General features: G+C 40.0%; 2 protein-coding genes across 2 annotated transcripts in view; one reads left to right on the top strand and one right to left on the bottom strand.

Annotated features, from left to right (window-relative positions):
- Nucleotides 1-5,593: 5,593 nt before the first annotated feature.
- rad23b (RAD23 homolog B, nucleotide excision repair protein) lies at nt 5,594-17,883 on the top strand. Its single transcript, XM_074617328.1, has 10 exons — nt 5,594-5,796; nt 6,394-6,475; nt 11,622-11,701; nt 11,890-12,071; nt 12,184-12,239; nt 15,147-15,274; nt 15,361-15,490; nt 15,596-15,723; nt 16,935-17,141; nt 17,356-17,883. The coding sequence occupies exons 1-10, from the start codon at nt 5,731-5,733 to the stop codon at nt 17,467-17,469; spliced, it is 1,173 nt and encodes a 390-aa protein (XP_074473429.1). The 5' UTR covers nt 5,594-5,730; the 3' UTR covers nt 17,470-17,883.
- klf4 (Kruppel like factor 4) overlaps nt 17,098-18,446 on the bottom strand; it is a 109,228-nt gene continuing 107,879 nt past the window's right edge. Inside the window, exon 5 of the mRNA XM_074617327.1 lies at nt 17,098-17,230. Coding sequence (XP_074473428.1) covers nt 17,193-17,230 — 38 coding nt within the window. The 3' untranslated portion in view covers nt 17,098-17,192. The remainder of the gene's footprint in view (nt 17,231-18,446) is intronic.

Genomic DNA, 18,446 nt, shown 5'->3' with positions numbered 1-18,446 from the left:
GATGATGAAATGGGACAATCTGGGTAATGAAGCTGTCAACCCAAAATTGTTTGTTGTTTCTGTGATCATTTTAATAGAAAATGACTATGAATCCCTCACTGTGTGCAGTCTCTAGACTGTAATATTCCCGGTTTACCCAAAGTTAAGCCCCTGCTGACAACACACTGGATTACTTGTATATATGTTTAGTTTGTTTCTGATGCATTTCTCTTTTCAGACTGTTGTCTCCATAGTTTGACACTAGAATCTCTCCTTCTTGCCTTTCTTCCCATATAAATCTGATTACCTGATGGTGGGTTGTGATGTTGCCTAGAATGATTGTTTACAATTTTATTCCATTTATCTCTGGATATTCTGTAAATATTGTAATTCATTGTCTTTTTTTAACTTGATAATAAAGTTATCAGATAACGGTTAAGTCGTGTTGGTTTCCTCTTTGTACAGACTTTGTCATATAAATTAAATTATGGGACTTTTCCTTTCTTAATAGTAGCACTAAGATGTTATGGGTGTAGAATTGTAGAATTGTAGAATTGTCCACGCAACACCGGCTTAGCAGTTACTTTGCCAGTGGAAACAGTTATTAGTGTTGTAAGTTAGTATGGCAAAAACTGACAATGATGATAATTTGAGTTGCATTAGCAGAGTGGCACTGTTCCTGTGGGCTATCCGCTGGTGCTTGTTGACTTCAGGGAAGTGAAGAAAAGTATCCATGTAGCATTAGCAGGCTATAACCAGGGTATGAGGCATTAGCAGGCTATAACCAGGGTCCATGAGGCATTAGCAGAACGGACAAACCAAACACTGGCTCTAGAGAGAGACTTTTGTGTTTTTACGTCACCTGAAGGCCACCGTAGTTCTCCGACACGCTTGTGAGACTGCGGCAACGTGAGCCACAGAGTGCAAAACCAGCCGTCGTCGGACTACTTTAGGTTTAGGCAAAAAAAAAACACTTAGTTAAGTATCAGGAAAAACATTGTGTTTTGGGTTAAAATAAATACAAACACAAGGACAAGTATTGTTGGTTTCACACAGGATGCCACCTCAGGTTTCCTGGGTAAAAGCCCTGTGTTTTGTGCCCAATCCCCGACCATCACCCCTTATGGTGTATCACACTGTCTATATTATAGCACCTGACTTCTGCTTCTGCTCCGGTCATAATTTCTACTGTCTCTAGAGGTCGCTGTCATGTTCTTTCGTTTATCTACCATGTGAATAGATGATAAAACCTACTAGTGGGTGTAGTAGGCCCCTATTAACCCAGATCTATGGGGTTTATAGCGACTGATAACGACTATTCATTAGCCTGACAACAGTTGAATAGGCTGGCTTTTCTTTGTCATATCATTTTGGACTTTTGGTTCAACTAAAGAAGACATGACATCACCTTGGGCTCTGGGCAGTTGTGGAGGGTATTGTTTTTGACAATTCATACACCTAACGATGAATCGATAATGAAAATAATCGTTAGTTGCAGCCCTACTTGTTTGTTTGGTAAAATGTCTCAAATGGTTATCCATTCTAGCTTTTGTGCAACATGTTTCCCATTTCCAGTGACATATAGGATTTCCTCTGTAACATGTCCACAGAGCCCCTCTTGGAACAACCAATAATAGTCCCGGCAGCTCATCCACAGGAAATAGCTTCGGGCTGAGAAGGCATCTCAGTGGCCTTCACTCTGTGTCACACCCTTCTGTTTCTCTCTCTCTCTCTCTACTCTACTCCACTCCACACTCAGCAAGAGCTCTGCTGACCAAAACCGCAAACCCTGCAAATGCCAGTCGTGTGTGTGTGTGTGTGTGTGTGTGTGTGTGTGTGTGTGTGTGTGTGTGTGTGTGTGTGTGTGTGTGTAATGCACATGCATGAAATGCTGCAGCTCTTGTGCCCTAAATACCACAAGTCATGGAGATCAGCAGGATATGCTTCCGCTTTATATTTCATTGTTTTTATTTTCCCAACATCTCTCTAAAGAAAAAACAGCACTTGGAGGATCTGTAGTGTCTTTCTATTGGAAGTCTCAATTTGACACATGTCCTCTGCATTTCCTCTCCTGCCTGTTTTAGAGGGGGCCAAGTCTTTATTTCACATGTCTAACATCATCTCTTAAAAATATCTCCAAGTCGCTAGGGATTAGACTGTAATCTCTGTGGCTCGCCACTTCAGAGGGGGGCCGATGGCAGACTGACGACCCCTGGAGACAGGAGCAAGAGGCACAGCCACAGTGGGGAGAGGGGAAAGGAGGACACTGCTGCTGCTGCTGCTGCTGCTGCTGCTGCTGCTGCTGCTGAGTGGAGCAACATAAGGAATGCCTGATAAGCCTATGCTAGGGCCAAGGCAAGCAAGGACGCTGATCCTGTCGTAACAACTGGATGACAAGAGAGAAGGGGCGGAGAGGTTGAAGGGAAAGTCAGGATAGAAGAGGAGTAGAACAGGGAGAGACAGAGACTCTTGTGGATCCAATGAGCTCAACTGTATTCATGTGTGATGATGAGACATTTCATTTTAGTGAGACCATTTTTTTAATAAACTTGACCTCACTGTAAAAAATGACCTGTGGTGACCTCCAGGATTATCACAGCCTCGTGAAACTTTACAGTCACAAAACTAGAGACCTAGTACATTCAGAGGATGGATGGCTTTCTTAGGTAGACTGACAACAAGGGGGTTTCTGAGTAGTTTACACAACAGAAGTGCTCGCCATCCAATCGCCGAAAAAAGAAATTCTTGCAGAAATCTCCAAATGTCAAAAGTTTTCTATCCCAAATCACAGCATGGCTTTTTCTATGGTGTTCCTCAAAGTCTTGGTGTGTTAATGTGGTATTTTGGAGGGATTATTGATCATTTTTATCAATTCTCCAGTGGAAAAAAATGGTTAAATTTAGCACCAAATCTGTGTAACAAATGGTATCAACCCAAAAATTGCTGTGCCAACTTATTTAAATAAATAAATAATTCATTAATGAATTATTCATGTTTATTTCTGATTTATGACTAGAAGAACTTGAGACACAGTGCTGAGCTGCATCTCAAATTAATCTTCAGGTTCCCAGCTTTCAGATGATGTACACCACTTCTATGTGACTTCTACTGTTAACCTGCTATCTCCCCCTAAAGACCCCTCGGCCCCCCTAAAAAAGACAAAAAACGGGTTCTAACACATACAGTGATGAGAAGTGGCCTGGAGAAGAGACCCCATTGAGTTCCAGCATAATATCTCTCGCACTTAACAGTCCTCTCAGAGTCAGGGCTGTGCAGCATGTGAGACAGAAGTCAATAAAGCCTCTGAATACTGAGTGCTGGGTGGATAATATTGAAATTCCTCCGTGCTTGAAGGACCTGGGGTTCTGATAACAGCAACTCAAGTTCAATAAGGGACGCAAGGTTATTCCACCAATGTCAGTCTTGAGAGGAGCATGATGAAAAGCACCAAAAAATCGTATGTATCCATGTATTCAAGCAGAAATTACAATTAGCCAGTTAGCAATGTATCTGCTTGAGGGACTGAGTCTTTGGTCTGTCTGCTTCTTATACTGTAGGCCTATAAGACAGGGAATGGGATAATGTTACAAATATAGCCTGATGAATACAGGCTATATTTGTAATGTTATCCCAGTAGGATAAAATAACATTATTGTTCACTATTACAGTATGTTTCTCTACTCTTATTATAACCTGACCTCCCTTGCCATGTGCTGTATTATGAAAATAACTGACAATAAAATGCTTTTTAAGAATTCAACTCATAAGGGGCTCTTTGGGGTGGACAGGGCTAAATGAAAAAATATATTTTATGCTGTTGTTCAATATTACAAGTATTTATAGTGTTGGAGGTATTTGTCTTTATTCTTTTTTTTAAGTGGAAGGGTTGCAGAGAAATTGTACTACAAAATGCAAATATCTAAACAAGTAAATATATATAAAACGTCTTAATCAATCAATACATTTTAATAATGTATTTTTCCAGTATTTTCCAGCACCCACTCAAATTGACTTTTGTCAAGTCAATGGATTGAATTAATCAAGTCAACTCAAAGCAATGGTGGAAAGTAAGTAAGTGACATTACTTTACTTGAGTATTTTTTATTTTCTGTTATGTCACACCTGTACTACACTCCATTTCAGAGGCAGGAATTGCACTTTTTACTTAACTACACTAAAGATCACTAAATATGAGGCATTTAATGGACATGGCATTTGGTAAAGGGGAATATATAAAGCACTAATCAAAAAGAAAATATCAGAATTTTGGCACAAAAAGTGGGATTAGGAGAGTAAAGGCAGAACCTAAAGTACAAAAGACAGTTTAGAGTGTTAAAGGAAGAAAGAGAAGAGAGGAGGTTCTACAAAGATAAAGGTTTGATCACACACACACAGTTATAAATAAGACACTATTTCTATTGGGGAAAAGTAAATTTACAAGTAGCCTATGTGTGCATTGTAATATAGTTGAAAATGCTGAACATGTAATAACGCACTGTGTAAAATATGATGAAGAAAGGGTAAGGTTGGGTGAGAAGAGGGTGAGAGAGGCTGGACTGGTGCTCCTAATGGCATCTGCCAGATTTCACAGACCGGAAGAAAACAACCAATCAGAGCTGAGCTGGAGTCTGCCGTGTCTCTGAGCAGCTGTCAATCACTCGCGGTGATCAAACAGTCAAACTAGGCAGTGATGATCAAATATTAATTAATATGCTGTTACTGTAATGCCCATTACTCTCTGTAGTGTACTGTTTAGCTGTGAAATGAGAAAGCCAATAGGAACGCTCTCTCTCTAAAATGACCTGTGATTGGCCAAAGTCTCCCCTCACAGGCTAGATTTTTTAAAGCCAGTAAAACAGAGCCATGAGGAGGAGCAGAAGTCTAGTTATCTCCCAGAACACTTGAATTACAATATGCTGAAAGGTCATTATGGAATTTTTGCTACTGAGGCTTTAAAGGTCCCATATCGTGCTCATTTTCAGGTTCATACTTGTATTTTGTGTTTCTACTAGAACATGTTTACATGCTGTAATGTTAAAAAAAACTTTATTTTCCTCAGCCTGACTCACCCTCTGTCTGAAACGCTCTGTTTTAGTGCATTTCAACGGAATTGCAACGGAATTATGTTGCTAGGCAACAGTTTGGGTCCATGTTTACATCCTGTCAGCTGATGTTATTTACATTCACTGCAACAGGAAATAAACTGGGACACATTTAGAATGTTTATGGTCTAAATATTGTATATTTGTGACCTCACAAATGGACAGAAATTCTAACGGCTTGTTTCAAACGCAAAATTTCTGAATACGGGCTGTGTGTATTTCTCCGTATATTGAGCGTTTTGATAGTTTAACAGTATTTATAGCACTTAAACCTGCTTTATAATATAAAAGACATGAAAATCTCGCTTTTTTTCAATATGGGACCTTTAAGTACAATGTTGAAAGCAGGACTTTTCCTTGTTATGGAGTATTTTCAAATTGAAGTATTGCGACTCATCTAAGTTAAAGATATTATGAGAATACTACTAACTAAACTGCTAATAGGAAATAAAGCATTGTCGTTGCAGTACCGAGGCTGACCTCAACCCGCTGGGGGCGCTGCAGCTTAAATATGTGACTCAGAAGAAGAAGAAAGGAGAAGAGTCATGGCGGCTGACAGTTAGTAATGAGCCAACAAACACAGAGAAGCTTCTTGCTTTGGATCTACACCGTTTAAACTAGAGCCGGGGAGACAAACTCTGACGACAAGATGCAGATAACGTTGAAAACCTTACAACAGCAGACGTTCAAGATCGACATCGATGAAGAGGAGACGGTGAGAGAGGAAGACATGCATGTGTGAGGGGGGTGGAGTGGGGGATGGCTATGTCCTGGAACCGAGGACTTTAGTTTTTGACTATTTCAAATTAAAACCATCGATAGATGAGTCTGCGTAAACACCACATGTATGTTTCAGATGGAGCAACTGTTCGGGTTAGTTCGGCTTGTGTTGGACGTGGGGTTTGAGACAGAGTCACGTGATTTATTGAATACTAGTGAGGAGAGGAGTTTGTGTTGTCAGCATTTAGCCGTAGCCCTCTCATGGTACAGAGGGAGATATTAGCCTCGTTGGTTACAGACACCATAGTTAATGTTACACTCTATTAATGCACACTGACGTTTATGAACTTTGTTTTAAATGTTACACTTCATTGTGCTATCGGTCTGTTAGTTCAATGTAATGTTCAACATGATTTCTTAATGAGTTCAACTCCAGTTTAATGAAGCACACTTTGGACTTTCTATTCTAACTCGTGCTATAGTTAGTTAGGGTTCAGGGTTGGGCCAAACGGTGGCGGGAAAGCTGATTAAGTTTATGTTATTATAATATTATACAAGATTCATAAAAAGTGTCTTTTTGTCCCCCACACAGGTGAAGACATTAAAAGAGAAGATTGAAGAGGAGAAAGGAAAGGACCATTTCTCAGTAGCTGGACTGAAGCTGATCTATGCTGGTATGTTACAGGCTGCTTGTTAAAACCTTCTTAAATCCTCACATTTCTTGATAAAAAAACACACACATTCCTCCAAAAAGCTGCCTTATGCTTTGTTGTATTTCTGGATTGTGTGCTGCAAGTCATTACACTGTTTAGTGATGACAGTGATTCAGGAAGCACACACAGTTTTCATTGTTGAGATGGATGTCCATTCTCACTTTCCAGTGTGTTCTCTTGGTGTATAAAAAGCCGCTTTAACATTTAATAGCTAGACAGGATATTCATTAGAGATATCTGCAATGTCAATTTGCCTAGTCAAAACTCTAATTCACGATATCCCTAATTCTATTTTGACTAGGCAAAACTCTAATTTTAGATATTCGTAATTACATTTTGACTAGTAGGATTCAAATGACTTTTGCCATTCATGTGTGTGGGGTTTATCATTACGGATATCTGCAATGTGAATTACGGATATCCGTAATTCCAGTTTCAGATATGTACAGTTTAATTATGACTAGTCATAATTCCAGTTCAAGATATCTTTAATTCCCCTCAATTGTAGTTATCTACATTGTCCTTTTTAGATATCTAAAATTAAATTGTGACTAGTCAGAATGACGTCGTAGATATCTCAAACTGGAGTTACGGAGAGTCAGAATGTAATTACACATATCTAGAGTTAGAGTTCTGACTAGGCCAAATGACGTTGCAGATATTTGTAATTATGTAAGCAGCTACGGCAAGTGGGAGGTGAAGCTATTCAAACATACTATGGCTGCTGCGCTGCAGCCGTAGGGGTTTATAAAGTGTGTCTGGAGACAGTAAATCTACGACACGCTGTAAATTTCTACCATATATCTCTAGTGAACAAAGCTCTCGTTCGCCACAAATTCCTCTATGATGAGCTCTTTATATTTCATGGCATTTTCTAACTATTTTATCCACAACGGTCCCCGACCGCTCGTCTCACAGCCGGCTGCATGTAGGGACAGATGTTATGTGTCCAGCTCGGAGGACTAAAGGCTCGTTGTGATTAAAATAAGGTTGTAGCTCGTTGTTTACCTCACTACGGTTAGCAAGAGCCCTCGTTGGTGTTTTAACTATGTTTCTCTTATTAGTTATAGATCCGGGAAGTTTGAATCTCTGAATATCTTTCCAACTTTACCGAACTATCCAAGTCGGCAAAAGCTTCTGCTGACACTGTTCAGATGCTTTTTATCCAATGGGAACCCTTGATGAGCAACGTCACGCACAACAATTCTGACTGGTCATAATGACGTTTGAGATATCTGTACCTGTTATTTAGGATAGTCAGAACTGAATTACAGATATCTCTAACTGGCGGCTTGACTAGTCAGAATTAGGGATGTCACGATACCAGAAATCTAATAGTCGATACCTATACCAGTGAATTTCCACGATTCTCGATACCAATGTGATACCATGGTAAAAAATAAAATAACAACAATAAATCCCATGTAATTCAACACATACTCTTTTATTAAAAACATCTTTATTTGAACATTACAATAAACAGAGGCATGTAGCCTTTAAGTAATAAATAAAAAGAATTGACCCATTTTGTTCATTTTGGCGTATCAGCAGCATGTTATCAATCAATAGTCAGATGACGGACGCTACATACTGACCATGAATGCATCTGGTCCGTCAGCTCAGAGTAGCAGGAGTAGGAGCATCAGGCAGAGGATTTATTGTCGAAGTGAAAAGCAAACGCACCTATTTGGCAATATTTCACATTTAATCCCAATGCTATAAGGGAACCGTAACGTTAATGAGGTAATCACCGTGAGGTGGACCCCCGCAGCGGAGCCCCGCAGCAAAAGCACTACCGGAGAGGCCAGACACACCGCCACCCAACGGTAAAGATCAGAGTCAGCGCTCTGCACATGTTGACCGTCATCTTTTCTTGTAAAATGTCCGGTGTAATCGGTAACACCGGTATATTCACAGGTTTATTAACCGGTTGGAAAATTTTCCTCACTGTCACATCACTACCAATGACCATTACAGGCATCGTAAGGAAGAGAGTAGAAAAAGAGTACCTTAACGTTTTTTTAATTTTGGCATCGACTTGGTACCGGAGTATCGGTTCTCGTGACATCCCTATTCAGAATGACGTTATAGATATCTGCAATAAGAATTCTGACTAGTCACAACATAATTACGACTAGTAAAATTGCAATTGTGGATATCTCTAATGTTAATTCCGGATAATCAAGCGTAGCTATTAAATGGTGTTAACCTTGATGAGTGGATGTAGATCTGTATTACCAAGCTGCCTTTAACAGTTTGCCTTCATGCTAGTGGTTTCTCCTGATTCATACCAGGATCCACGTTTATCTTGACTGTATGTTGCATCCTGTACGGTCGCAGGGAGCGTACATTTCTCATAAAAGCTAACAGATCTGCCAAGTTAGTAGATTTGAGTGCTCTTGAAGCCCGAAGTGGCCCGAGTGCATCACAGTTTTCCTTTAATGGTTGACTGTAACATATCCTATAGCATTTTGTATACTATAAATAGAGAGGGGAGAGTGACTCTTTAACCAGTGTGGGATAAACGTCAATTTTTGAAAGAATCTCTTCATAATCCAGCATGAAAAGTTAAAATGCATGTTTGTTTTTTGTAAACAAGTAGAGCTGCAACGATTAGTCGATTAGCTGTCAACTATTAAATTAATCACCAACTATTTTGATAATCGATTAATCTGTTTGAGTAATTTTTTAAGAAAAAACAAAGTCAAAATTCTCTGATTCCAGCTTCTTAAATGTGAATATTTTCTGGTTTCTTTACTCCTCTTTGACAGTAAACGGACTATTTTTGAGTTGTGCAACAAAACAAGACATTTGAGGATGTCATCTTTGACTTTGTGAAACACACTCATTGACATTTCTCACCATTTTCTGATATTTTATAGACCAAACAACTAATCGATTCCTCGAGAAAATAATTGACAGATTCATCGACAATGAAATTAATCGTTAGTTGCAGCCCTATAAACAAGTCTCAAACAGGATGAGGAAAATATCACTATTAGATTTACTTTTTAATGTTGTCTGATGACTCAATTTGTAACCTTTTAAATGTCTTTCATTTAGACAGAAGTTGCCCAACTCTTTGCTTCCCTCTCAATCATTTTATGTCAAATTTTGGTTTGTTGTAATAGAACTTACAGTAATTTAACTATAAGTAAGAATCTGTTTCCACATCTATTACAGCTGGTGCATTGTTATGCGAAGGTCCACACATTGGATTTGTTTTACTTTTGCATTGAGAGGTCTAAATTACTTTATTTTATCCATGTCATTCTAGACCTTCAGTAATATGCACAATATTACTGAAGGTCATACAAATGTATTGCTGTAGAGCTGGTTAATAGGTGCCGAAGGCCTGCAGTTTCGTTTCTGTAGCAGGTTAAGCTGATGCATTAAAGTTACAAGGGCTGGTTTATTCTCCTGTTGCCAATAGCGCGGAAAGCCTAAAGCAAGGAAACCAGCCAAAGAGCACGCCAGTCTGTCAAACAAATGAAAAAGTTAGCCAGATACCTGCAAAGGATGCAGCCTGGTTAAGCAAGCCTTTCATATCATCCCTACCTTCATTATTTAAACAAGTGTTGCAGTCATCTGTCTTTCAAAACATAGATAAAACTTGGGGAAAACCGGGTAGTAATTAGGATTTTTGTCAGACTAAAACTTCCCAATTACACCACTGTACTTTGTGTTTTCAAACAGTCAAACTAGGGATGCACCGAATCGACTTTTTCAGTCCCGATAGTGATACCTGGGCTTTGGTTAATCGGCCAATGCGGAGTACTGATTCGATACCAGCGTTTAATTAATAAGCTGTTTGTCTCACTGTGTGGAAGTGACTTGGATTATTATTTTATGTGTAAGGCAACATCAGGCTTGACTTAAACATTTTATTGTATTTAACCTTTATTTAATCAGGAAGTCTCTTGAGATTAGTATCTCTTTCGAGAGAAACTTGACAAATAGCACGCCATTACAATTTTATAAAAATGATAAAATAGTGGCATTGTAAAAAACAGATATGGCCAAATAAATGACATGGGCAACAATGTTTTCCTAACTTTGTAAACAAAATGTAACAAATAAATACATGGATATAAATGAACTGAATTGTTATTTATTATTAAAATAATAAAGCGTACAGAAGAGATTACATTTCAAGTGTAAAACTTTTTAAGGCAACACATTGGTCAAAACCTAAAGGTCCCATATTGTAAAAAGTGAGATTTTCATGTCTTTTTATATTTTAAAGCAGGTTCAAGTGCTTTATAAATACTGTTAAACTATCAAAACGCTCAATATACGGAGAAATACACAATTCAGAAATTGTGCGTTTGAAAGAAGCCATTAGGATTTCTGTCCATTTGTGATGTCACAAATATACGATATTTACACGGTTTTAAACATAAACATTCTAAATGTGTCACAGTTTCTTCCCTGTTGCAGTGTATGTGAATAACATCAGCTGACAGGAGGTAAACATAGACCAAAGCTGTTGCCAAGCAACGTAATTCCATTGCAAATGTGCTAAAACGGAGTGTTTCAGACAGGGTGAATACAGGTATATTCAGGCAGACAGTATGAGGAAAATAAAGTTTTTTTTTTAACATTACAGCATGTAAACATGTTCTAGTAGTAACACAAAATACAAGTATTAACCTGAAAATGAGCACTATATGGGACCTTTAAACAGGAATTCAAATTCCAGTCTATAATGTATATAGTATATAAACATAGAATTGTATTGAATAGATCGGCCCCATTGTCACCGATACATGATCCACCTATTTGATTCAGTATCGGCCCATCGGTGCATCCCTAAGTCAAACATGACAAACGCAGAGGGAGGCTGAATACGTGTTGTAGTCACTGTGGAGCATATTGTAGCATTTTAGACGGTGAGGTTTTGTGTGACCTACTTAAAGCGGCTTCCTCAGACACATAACACAATCAAAAACAATATAACAAAAAGAACCAGATTTATCCACTCAACAACCCTCCATTCATGCTAAAATGTGATACCATCTATTGTTCCATCCCTGCCTGTTGTTTCTCAGTTCACGCCGGGTAAAGCCGATAGAAAATTGTGTCTCATTTTTCCGTCTCTTCACAGGTAAAGTCCTCAGCGATGACGCAGCGCTCAAAGAATACAAAATCAATGAGAAGAACTTTGTGGTCGTCATGGTGACAAAGGTTTGTGAATTAGAAATTGCTTCAGTAAATGGCAGTGAGCTTGTGAATGTTAGAAATATGAGCTAACAATAATTAGATTTTTTTAACCCTATTGTTCTGCCGCCAACCACTTATGTCAACTGACCCATTGTGACCATCAAGTGATATCGAAGAAGTAACATATTATATTTTTTAAAATGATCTCGCAGGCTAAAGCAGCCTCAGCCGCCCCGCAGCCTTCACCTGCCACTCCAGCTCCCAGCACTGCAGCTCCCGCAGCACCTGCTGCCTCGTCTTCCAGCTCTGAGAACACTTCAGAACGCTCCTCTTCAGACGACAAGCCAGAGGAGACACAGTCTCCGACCGCTGAACCAGCTTCCACCTCCGTTGGGTAAAGATGGCTAGATGTTTGTCTTTAACTGACTAACTGGTTTCAGTGCATCTTCATTTTGAGATATGACGTGCAGATCACGCCTCACCCAAGCTCTGTTTTCTCTTTGCAGAAGCTCCGAGGCTTCGACGAACACAAACCTGATTGATGAGGCAGTTTCAAATCTGGGTAAGGCTGCATTTGTAAACATAATTTGTCAGCCGTATAAGAACCTTGTCACAAATCCCGCACCATTTGTTAGATAAAAACTTTGACTTTGATGACTTTTTGCCTCAATGCCTTTAAGGCCCAGACACACCAAGCCGGAACTAGCGCCTCACGTCGCCCTTTGTCTTGGACGACAAGTTGCATTTGAACACACCGCAAAGACGACAGCCGACGGCCAGTTAGCACGTACATTTTGCACCTGCGTGAGAGGAAATAGCTCTCCCCAACCAGCAGGCGGCGGTAGTCTGTATTCATCATTCAAAAAGGGAAACCGGAAGACCGAGGACGGCGGATATACAAGCCGTACATACGTTCATGAAATAAAGCAGCGTCTGTCGACCATTTTCACACCACTGTCACTCACCACTCTCACTCACCACTCTCACTCTCCACTTAGCTTCATTCCAGATGGCCATGTCGAAAATATCCATGTATTGGAACGATCAGATGAGATGACGATGAAAAAAAGAGCCTTCTGTGTTTTTCCTCTTGACTTTACTCGTTGCTTTCCGTTTCTCTTCTCGTGTACTGATTCGTTTAAGCTGAACAGCCAATGAGAGTGATTTCTCTCACCGAAGGGCGCCAACGCTGATTCAACATGCTGAATCGGCCGAAAAGCCTCCGACACGTGCAGACTAGAGCTGACGGTCATCAACGGCCCCAAACTGTCCGACCGTCGGCTTGGCGTGTCGTGGCCTTTAAGCTGTATCATATATGTAATAAATCTGTGGCCCATTTTGGTCCCCCTTATTTCTTGTGGATATCCATATCATGCTGACAGACATAGATGTTCCTTGATCAATAAGCAGCTGGATACTAATCCCACAGTTCCCCACAGCCTCATGCTCTCAGCTTCACAAATACTGCTTTGCTTAGAGCAAATCCTGTAGGTCTTAATTATTCTGACTCGTGTAGTCATTGATGTGAATTTTCAGTGTTTTTATGGGACACCGTAGAGAAATTGATCTTTATGTATGCTGCAAACTCCCAAAATGCTCTTCCCTTGTTAAGCATTAAAGTTAAAGCTCGACTGATGCTTGGTTTTGTTTATTATGCTGTCATAGTATTACATTTTAGTTGTTTTCTTTGAGCAGCATGTCTTCCGACAGAATGTAATGACATATAAAACATCAGCATGCTGAGTGCCTTGATAATGAATGAGATTAGGAGTTTTCTTCAAACTAAAACACATGTTAATGTCTACCTCTGTGGTGGCCTTGACAGTTTGACCCCCATGTTTTAAAGTAAATGACTAATGCACATTTTTACACTGAGTACTGGAAATATTGGGTCATTAACAATCAAAAGTGATAAGGCTTCAATTCATTTTCTGAAATGTGGACAATAGGGGTACAGCGTCGTATCGCGATACTTTGCGTTGAAATATTTTATCGATAAACGGACGTCATGTATCGATCTGTTCTGCTGGAGTGAAGATACTGGTATCATATGAAACTACAAAACCTAAAGAATCGCTTGGTACCAACCATGTCATACTAGCTTGAAGAATGCTAAATGATGCCTCAAAAGTTGTGCTAAATTTTGGCGAGGAAAATGGGCATGGCCATTTTTAATTAAATTCATATGTGAATATAAACTGTGAGATGAACAGAGTGAAAACTGTATATTATGAAATAAAACAGATGTTGACAAGCTGCAGAATTTGCAGTTGAAAAAAGGTAATAAATCGCAAACTGTTTAAAATCGCAATAAGACCGTATCATGACTTAAATATCATGATAATATCGTACCGTGGGGCCTCCGGTGATTCCCACCCCTAGTGACCAATCATAGGCTGCGGTCGAAAAGCCAAAAAATGACGTCCTAACGTCTTTTCCTAACCACTTTTCCTCGACCTCGATGGAAAACGTCATGAAGTCAAGGAATGACGTGAAGGAGAATTCATAAGGAGTTAGGAAAAGACAACCGCGGTGTGATGAGAATCTGACTGCTTTTACACTAGGCTCCGTAATTATGATGCGACGGCGGCGGATTTTATTGACGTGGTGAAACTACAATGTTGTGAAGATGGAGTACAAAAGGGGCTGCTTCCTCCCCGTGCGTTCTTAAATAACTCCTTCAGTGCTGAGCTGCTTCACCTGCGGTGTGTTAAAGAGAGATACCACAGATCCCCCTGCTGCTGGAACACTCTATCAACAGATAATAAAAGATCATCTGACCTAACGTTACAAACCATTACCAAGGTTGGAACTGAAATAAAAAAGGAATCTACAGGCTACCACAAAGTTTATATAATAAATATTGAGTTATTTTTTGAGTCATGGTGAAGAAGTAGAACCATTAAATGTAAATTTCTTCCTTTTCGGACGTAATATTTATTTATGTTGATTATTTGTTTGCTTTATGTTTACTGTTCATTTTATTAGTTATTCTTGTTTTTGACTTATTTGTTACTTGTTCGAAATAAATAAATAGAAATAAAGTGAAACGACTCAAATTTATCAACATGAATCCCAATTAGTATATGACTGTATGAAAATATTATGCAAGATAAGCATATCGTTTGTTATTATGAACGGTAGAATGGTGCGTCGCTTTAAAAGTTTCGGCTGCAAGGAATTGTGGGGCGGCATTATCTCCTTTCCTTTGGTAAAGGATGCTCTAGTGTATCCTATGCTAAAGGAGATAATAAAGGAAGCATTGAAGCACCTTTCCTTAACATTTAGAGAATTCAAACAGCTCTCATCACGGCTGCTACTGAGATACTTCTGGCTCATTTCACTCCGTTAGGAACCTTCCTAAGAAAAAGGACTTTTCGACCGCAGCCACAGTGCTGTTGACCAACTATGAAGCTCTTTAGTCCCACTACTGATTAGTCTTGGTGTGTGTGTGTGTGTGTTCCTTTAGTGACGGGCGCGTCATATGACGCCATGGTAAACGAGATGATGCTGATGGGCTACGAGAGGGAGCAGGTGGTAGCAGCTCTGAGAGCGAGCTTCAACAACCCAGACCGAGCTGTGGAGTACCTGCTCACAGTAAGAACAGTCTCCAGAGACACCCATATACTCTGTTTATGATGGGATTTGTTTTTATTTGTATTAATCGTTGTATTTTCTTTCAGGGTATTCCAGGCAGAGATTCTGGCCCTGCAGCAGGGCTCGATGCGGTGGTGCCTCCAGTGAGTGGAGTTCACTCTGCACCCATAGGCGGTATTAGCCTTCCCGCTAACACTGGCTCTTCACCAAGCGGAGGTAAGTGGCCCGTACTATTCTGCATATTCCAGCAGCTTCAATGAGCAAATGTTTGTTTCCGTTATCATCCTTCCGTGTGTCTTTCTTTCTGACTTATCCTTTCAGGCAACCCCCTGAGTTTCCTGAGAAGTCAGCCCCAGTTCCACGTGATGCGACAGCTGATCCAGCAGAACGCCGCCCTGCTTCCTGCCCTGCTGCAGGAGATCGGCAGGGAAAACCCTGAGCTGCTGCAGGTGGGGGGGGGACACAGTCCTGATTAAATTAGTTCATGGTTTAAGCATTGTCACAGTCACAGTTCACTTAAAGGGGCACGCCACCGATTTTACGCATGGAGTTCAGTTTACGTCACGAGGAGTACTACTCAATCTTTGTAAACAGTTCTCAGTCTCAGTTTGGATTTAAAAGTTTTAACACGCCAACATTACAAACTGGAGGTGTGGGGTTTGAAAGACGAGGGGATTTAGGAGGCTGGTATACATCAGACCGGCAATACGTCCTCCAGAGTAGGCTTGCATGACCACGCCCCCTTTTGGGGGAAACCAATCCCGTGTCCCTCATAGACGGTAACAGAGTAAAGAGAAGAAGTTGAAACATGTCTCCAAACTTCTACACTAAATAAACCGGTCATAATAATAACGCTATGCTGAAGAGTTGCTGTGTAGTTGGTTGCACCAACAATAAATCCAAAACAATGATCTCTGATTTGTTCCCCTGCCACGTCCTAAAAAAGATGTAATAGAGGAGCTTTATGGCTTAAAGCTATAGACCAGACCAGCATGGTGTTTATGGCTCCAAGCTATAGACCAGACCAGCATGGTGTTTATGGCTCCAAGCTATAGACCAGACCAGCATGGTGTTTATGGCTCCAAGCTATAGACCAGACCAGCATGGTGTCATGGCTCCAAGCTATAGACCAGACCAGCATGGTGTTTATGGCTCCAAGCTATAGACCAGACCAGCATGGTGTCATGGCTCCAAGCTATAGACCAGACCAGCATGGCTTCATGGCTCCAAGCTATAGACCAGACCAGCATGGCTTTATGGCTCCAAGCTATAGACCAGAGATGAATGCGTATGAACTTGTCAAAATTCCAATCCAAACACACGTTAAATTGCATTGAAGTCTATGGGATCTTCTGTTTCCTATCCCCTGGCCTTGAGTTTTTGCGAAGTACACATATGTGCCGGTCTGATGTATTGAGTTGCATTGTGGGATTATGGGAATTGTAGGATCCAGTGTTTTGGAGTTTGACCAATACTAGAAAGTTAGTCAGGACTTTGACCATTTTCTTTTGTGAGTCCCAAAAATGTATAGGAAAATCAAATATATAAAAGGCAATTATTATTTGTTCAATACATTTTTGCACTACTTCAGAGGTTTTAAGTGCCAAGGAACAGTTTCTATGCCTCCACAGTCTTTTAAAATGTTCATTTACCACTGTAGGAGATCAGCAGCCACCAAGAGCAGTTCATCCAGATGCTGAATGAACCCAATCCAGAGGCAGTGCCCGCTGGAGGTGGAGCGGGAGGAGGAGGAGGAGGAGGTGGGGGAGCCGGAGGAGCCGGAGGAGTGGCGGCAGGCGATACGGCCGGCGGGAGTCACATGAGCTACATCCAGGTCACGCCACAGGAGAAAGAGGCCATTGAGAGGGTACAACGCCGTCACTAACCTTTTCTTCTCAGTCCGCTGTTCAGTCCAGCTTCACCAGAAGTGTTGGATTATGATGTTCTCTATGAACTCTGTAAAAGATAAAAACTAAACGACATCACAGTCGAGACTGTTAAACATGAAGCACAAATGATCATTTGCTTATTAAAGTATCGTTTGGCTAATGTGCAACTCCTCTCTCTCTCTCTACTTGCAGCTAAAAGCTTTAGGATTTCCAGAGGGACTCGTTATACAAGCCTACTTCGCTTGTGAGAAGAACGAGAACTTGGCCGCCAACTTCCTTTTACAACAGAACTTTGACGATGATTAAATTGTCATTTCGACTTTTTTTTTCTTTCTTATTTCTTCCTCTACTTTTGATTGCTAAATATATGTGTACAACAAGCCTTTTACATTTCCAAAAAAAAAAAGAAGTTTTATTCACCACTTCCACATTTACCTTTCTTAATAACACTGGATCATTATCAGCCGGTGTACGAGGACAGGCTGTTGTTTGTGATCAGTTCGAAATGGAGGAACAATTAAAGTACAATAACTTTGCATCAGAAATCACCTGTGTGCTATTGATTTTTTTTTTTTAATACTTTAGTTTATGGTTTGCAGTATGTGTCACATTATAGGTGAGGTTTGTTCAGACTAGATCTGACAGTATTCATGCACTCTTATTCTGTTTTTCTAAGTTGACAAGTTATGGAGAAAATTAAAGTTGTGCACAACAAACAAGCATCATGTATGGTTCTTTTTCTATCATTTAACATCCCTCATCTGCATGCAAATCAACAGGTGTGTGTGCAGGAGCTTTGAACTAATATGTGAAGGCATTTGAATATGTATATAGTTGATATACATGTGGTAGGGTTTAGTTGCAATGACGTCATTTTTACAGAAAAATTAAGTTTTCAAAACTAAGTGAAAACAGCCTATTGTGTTGTGTTTACATGGTGTGTGACTGCAAACATCTGAATGTAAGTACTCTGCTTTTAAAGAGTAACTTAACACTAAATGCACCTTTTTTTTGTGTAGTAAATTGAGTGTACAGGACTGTCAAAGGCAAATTTGTTTGAACTTCTTTAACACAATTTGCTATTTTTAATTGGCCGCTTAACAATCTGCCTGGCCGCTATTCAATCTTTCGGAGGTTGTCGAAATAAAGTCATAGTATAGTATGTCGAGAAAATAAAAAAAAAAGGTCATAGAATAGTAAGTCATAAAAAAGTCATAGTATAGCATGCCAAACAAATTTAAAAAGGTCATAGTATAGTATGTCTAAAAAAAGTCATAGTATTG

The sequence above is a fragment of the Sebastes fasciatus genome, chromosome 19 (genome assembly GCF_043250625.1).
Source record: "Sebastes fasciatus isolate fSebFas1 chromosome 19, fSebFas1.pri, whole genome shotgun sequence".
Lineage (NCBI taxonomy): Eukaryota > Metazoa > Chordata > Actinopteri > Perciformes > Sebastidae > Sebastes > Sebastes fasciatus.
This window is presented reverse-complemented; position numbering and strand designations above follow the sequence as displayed.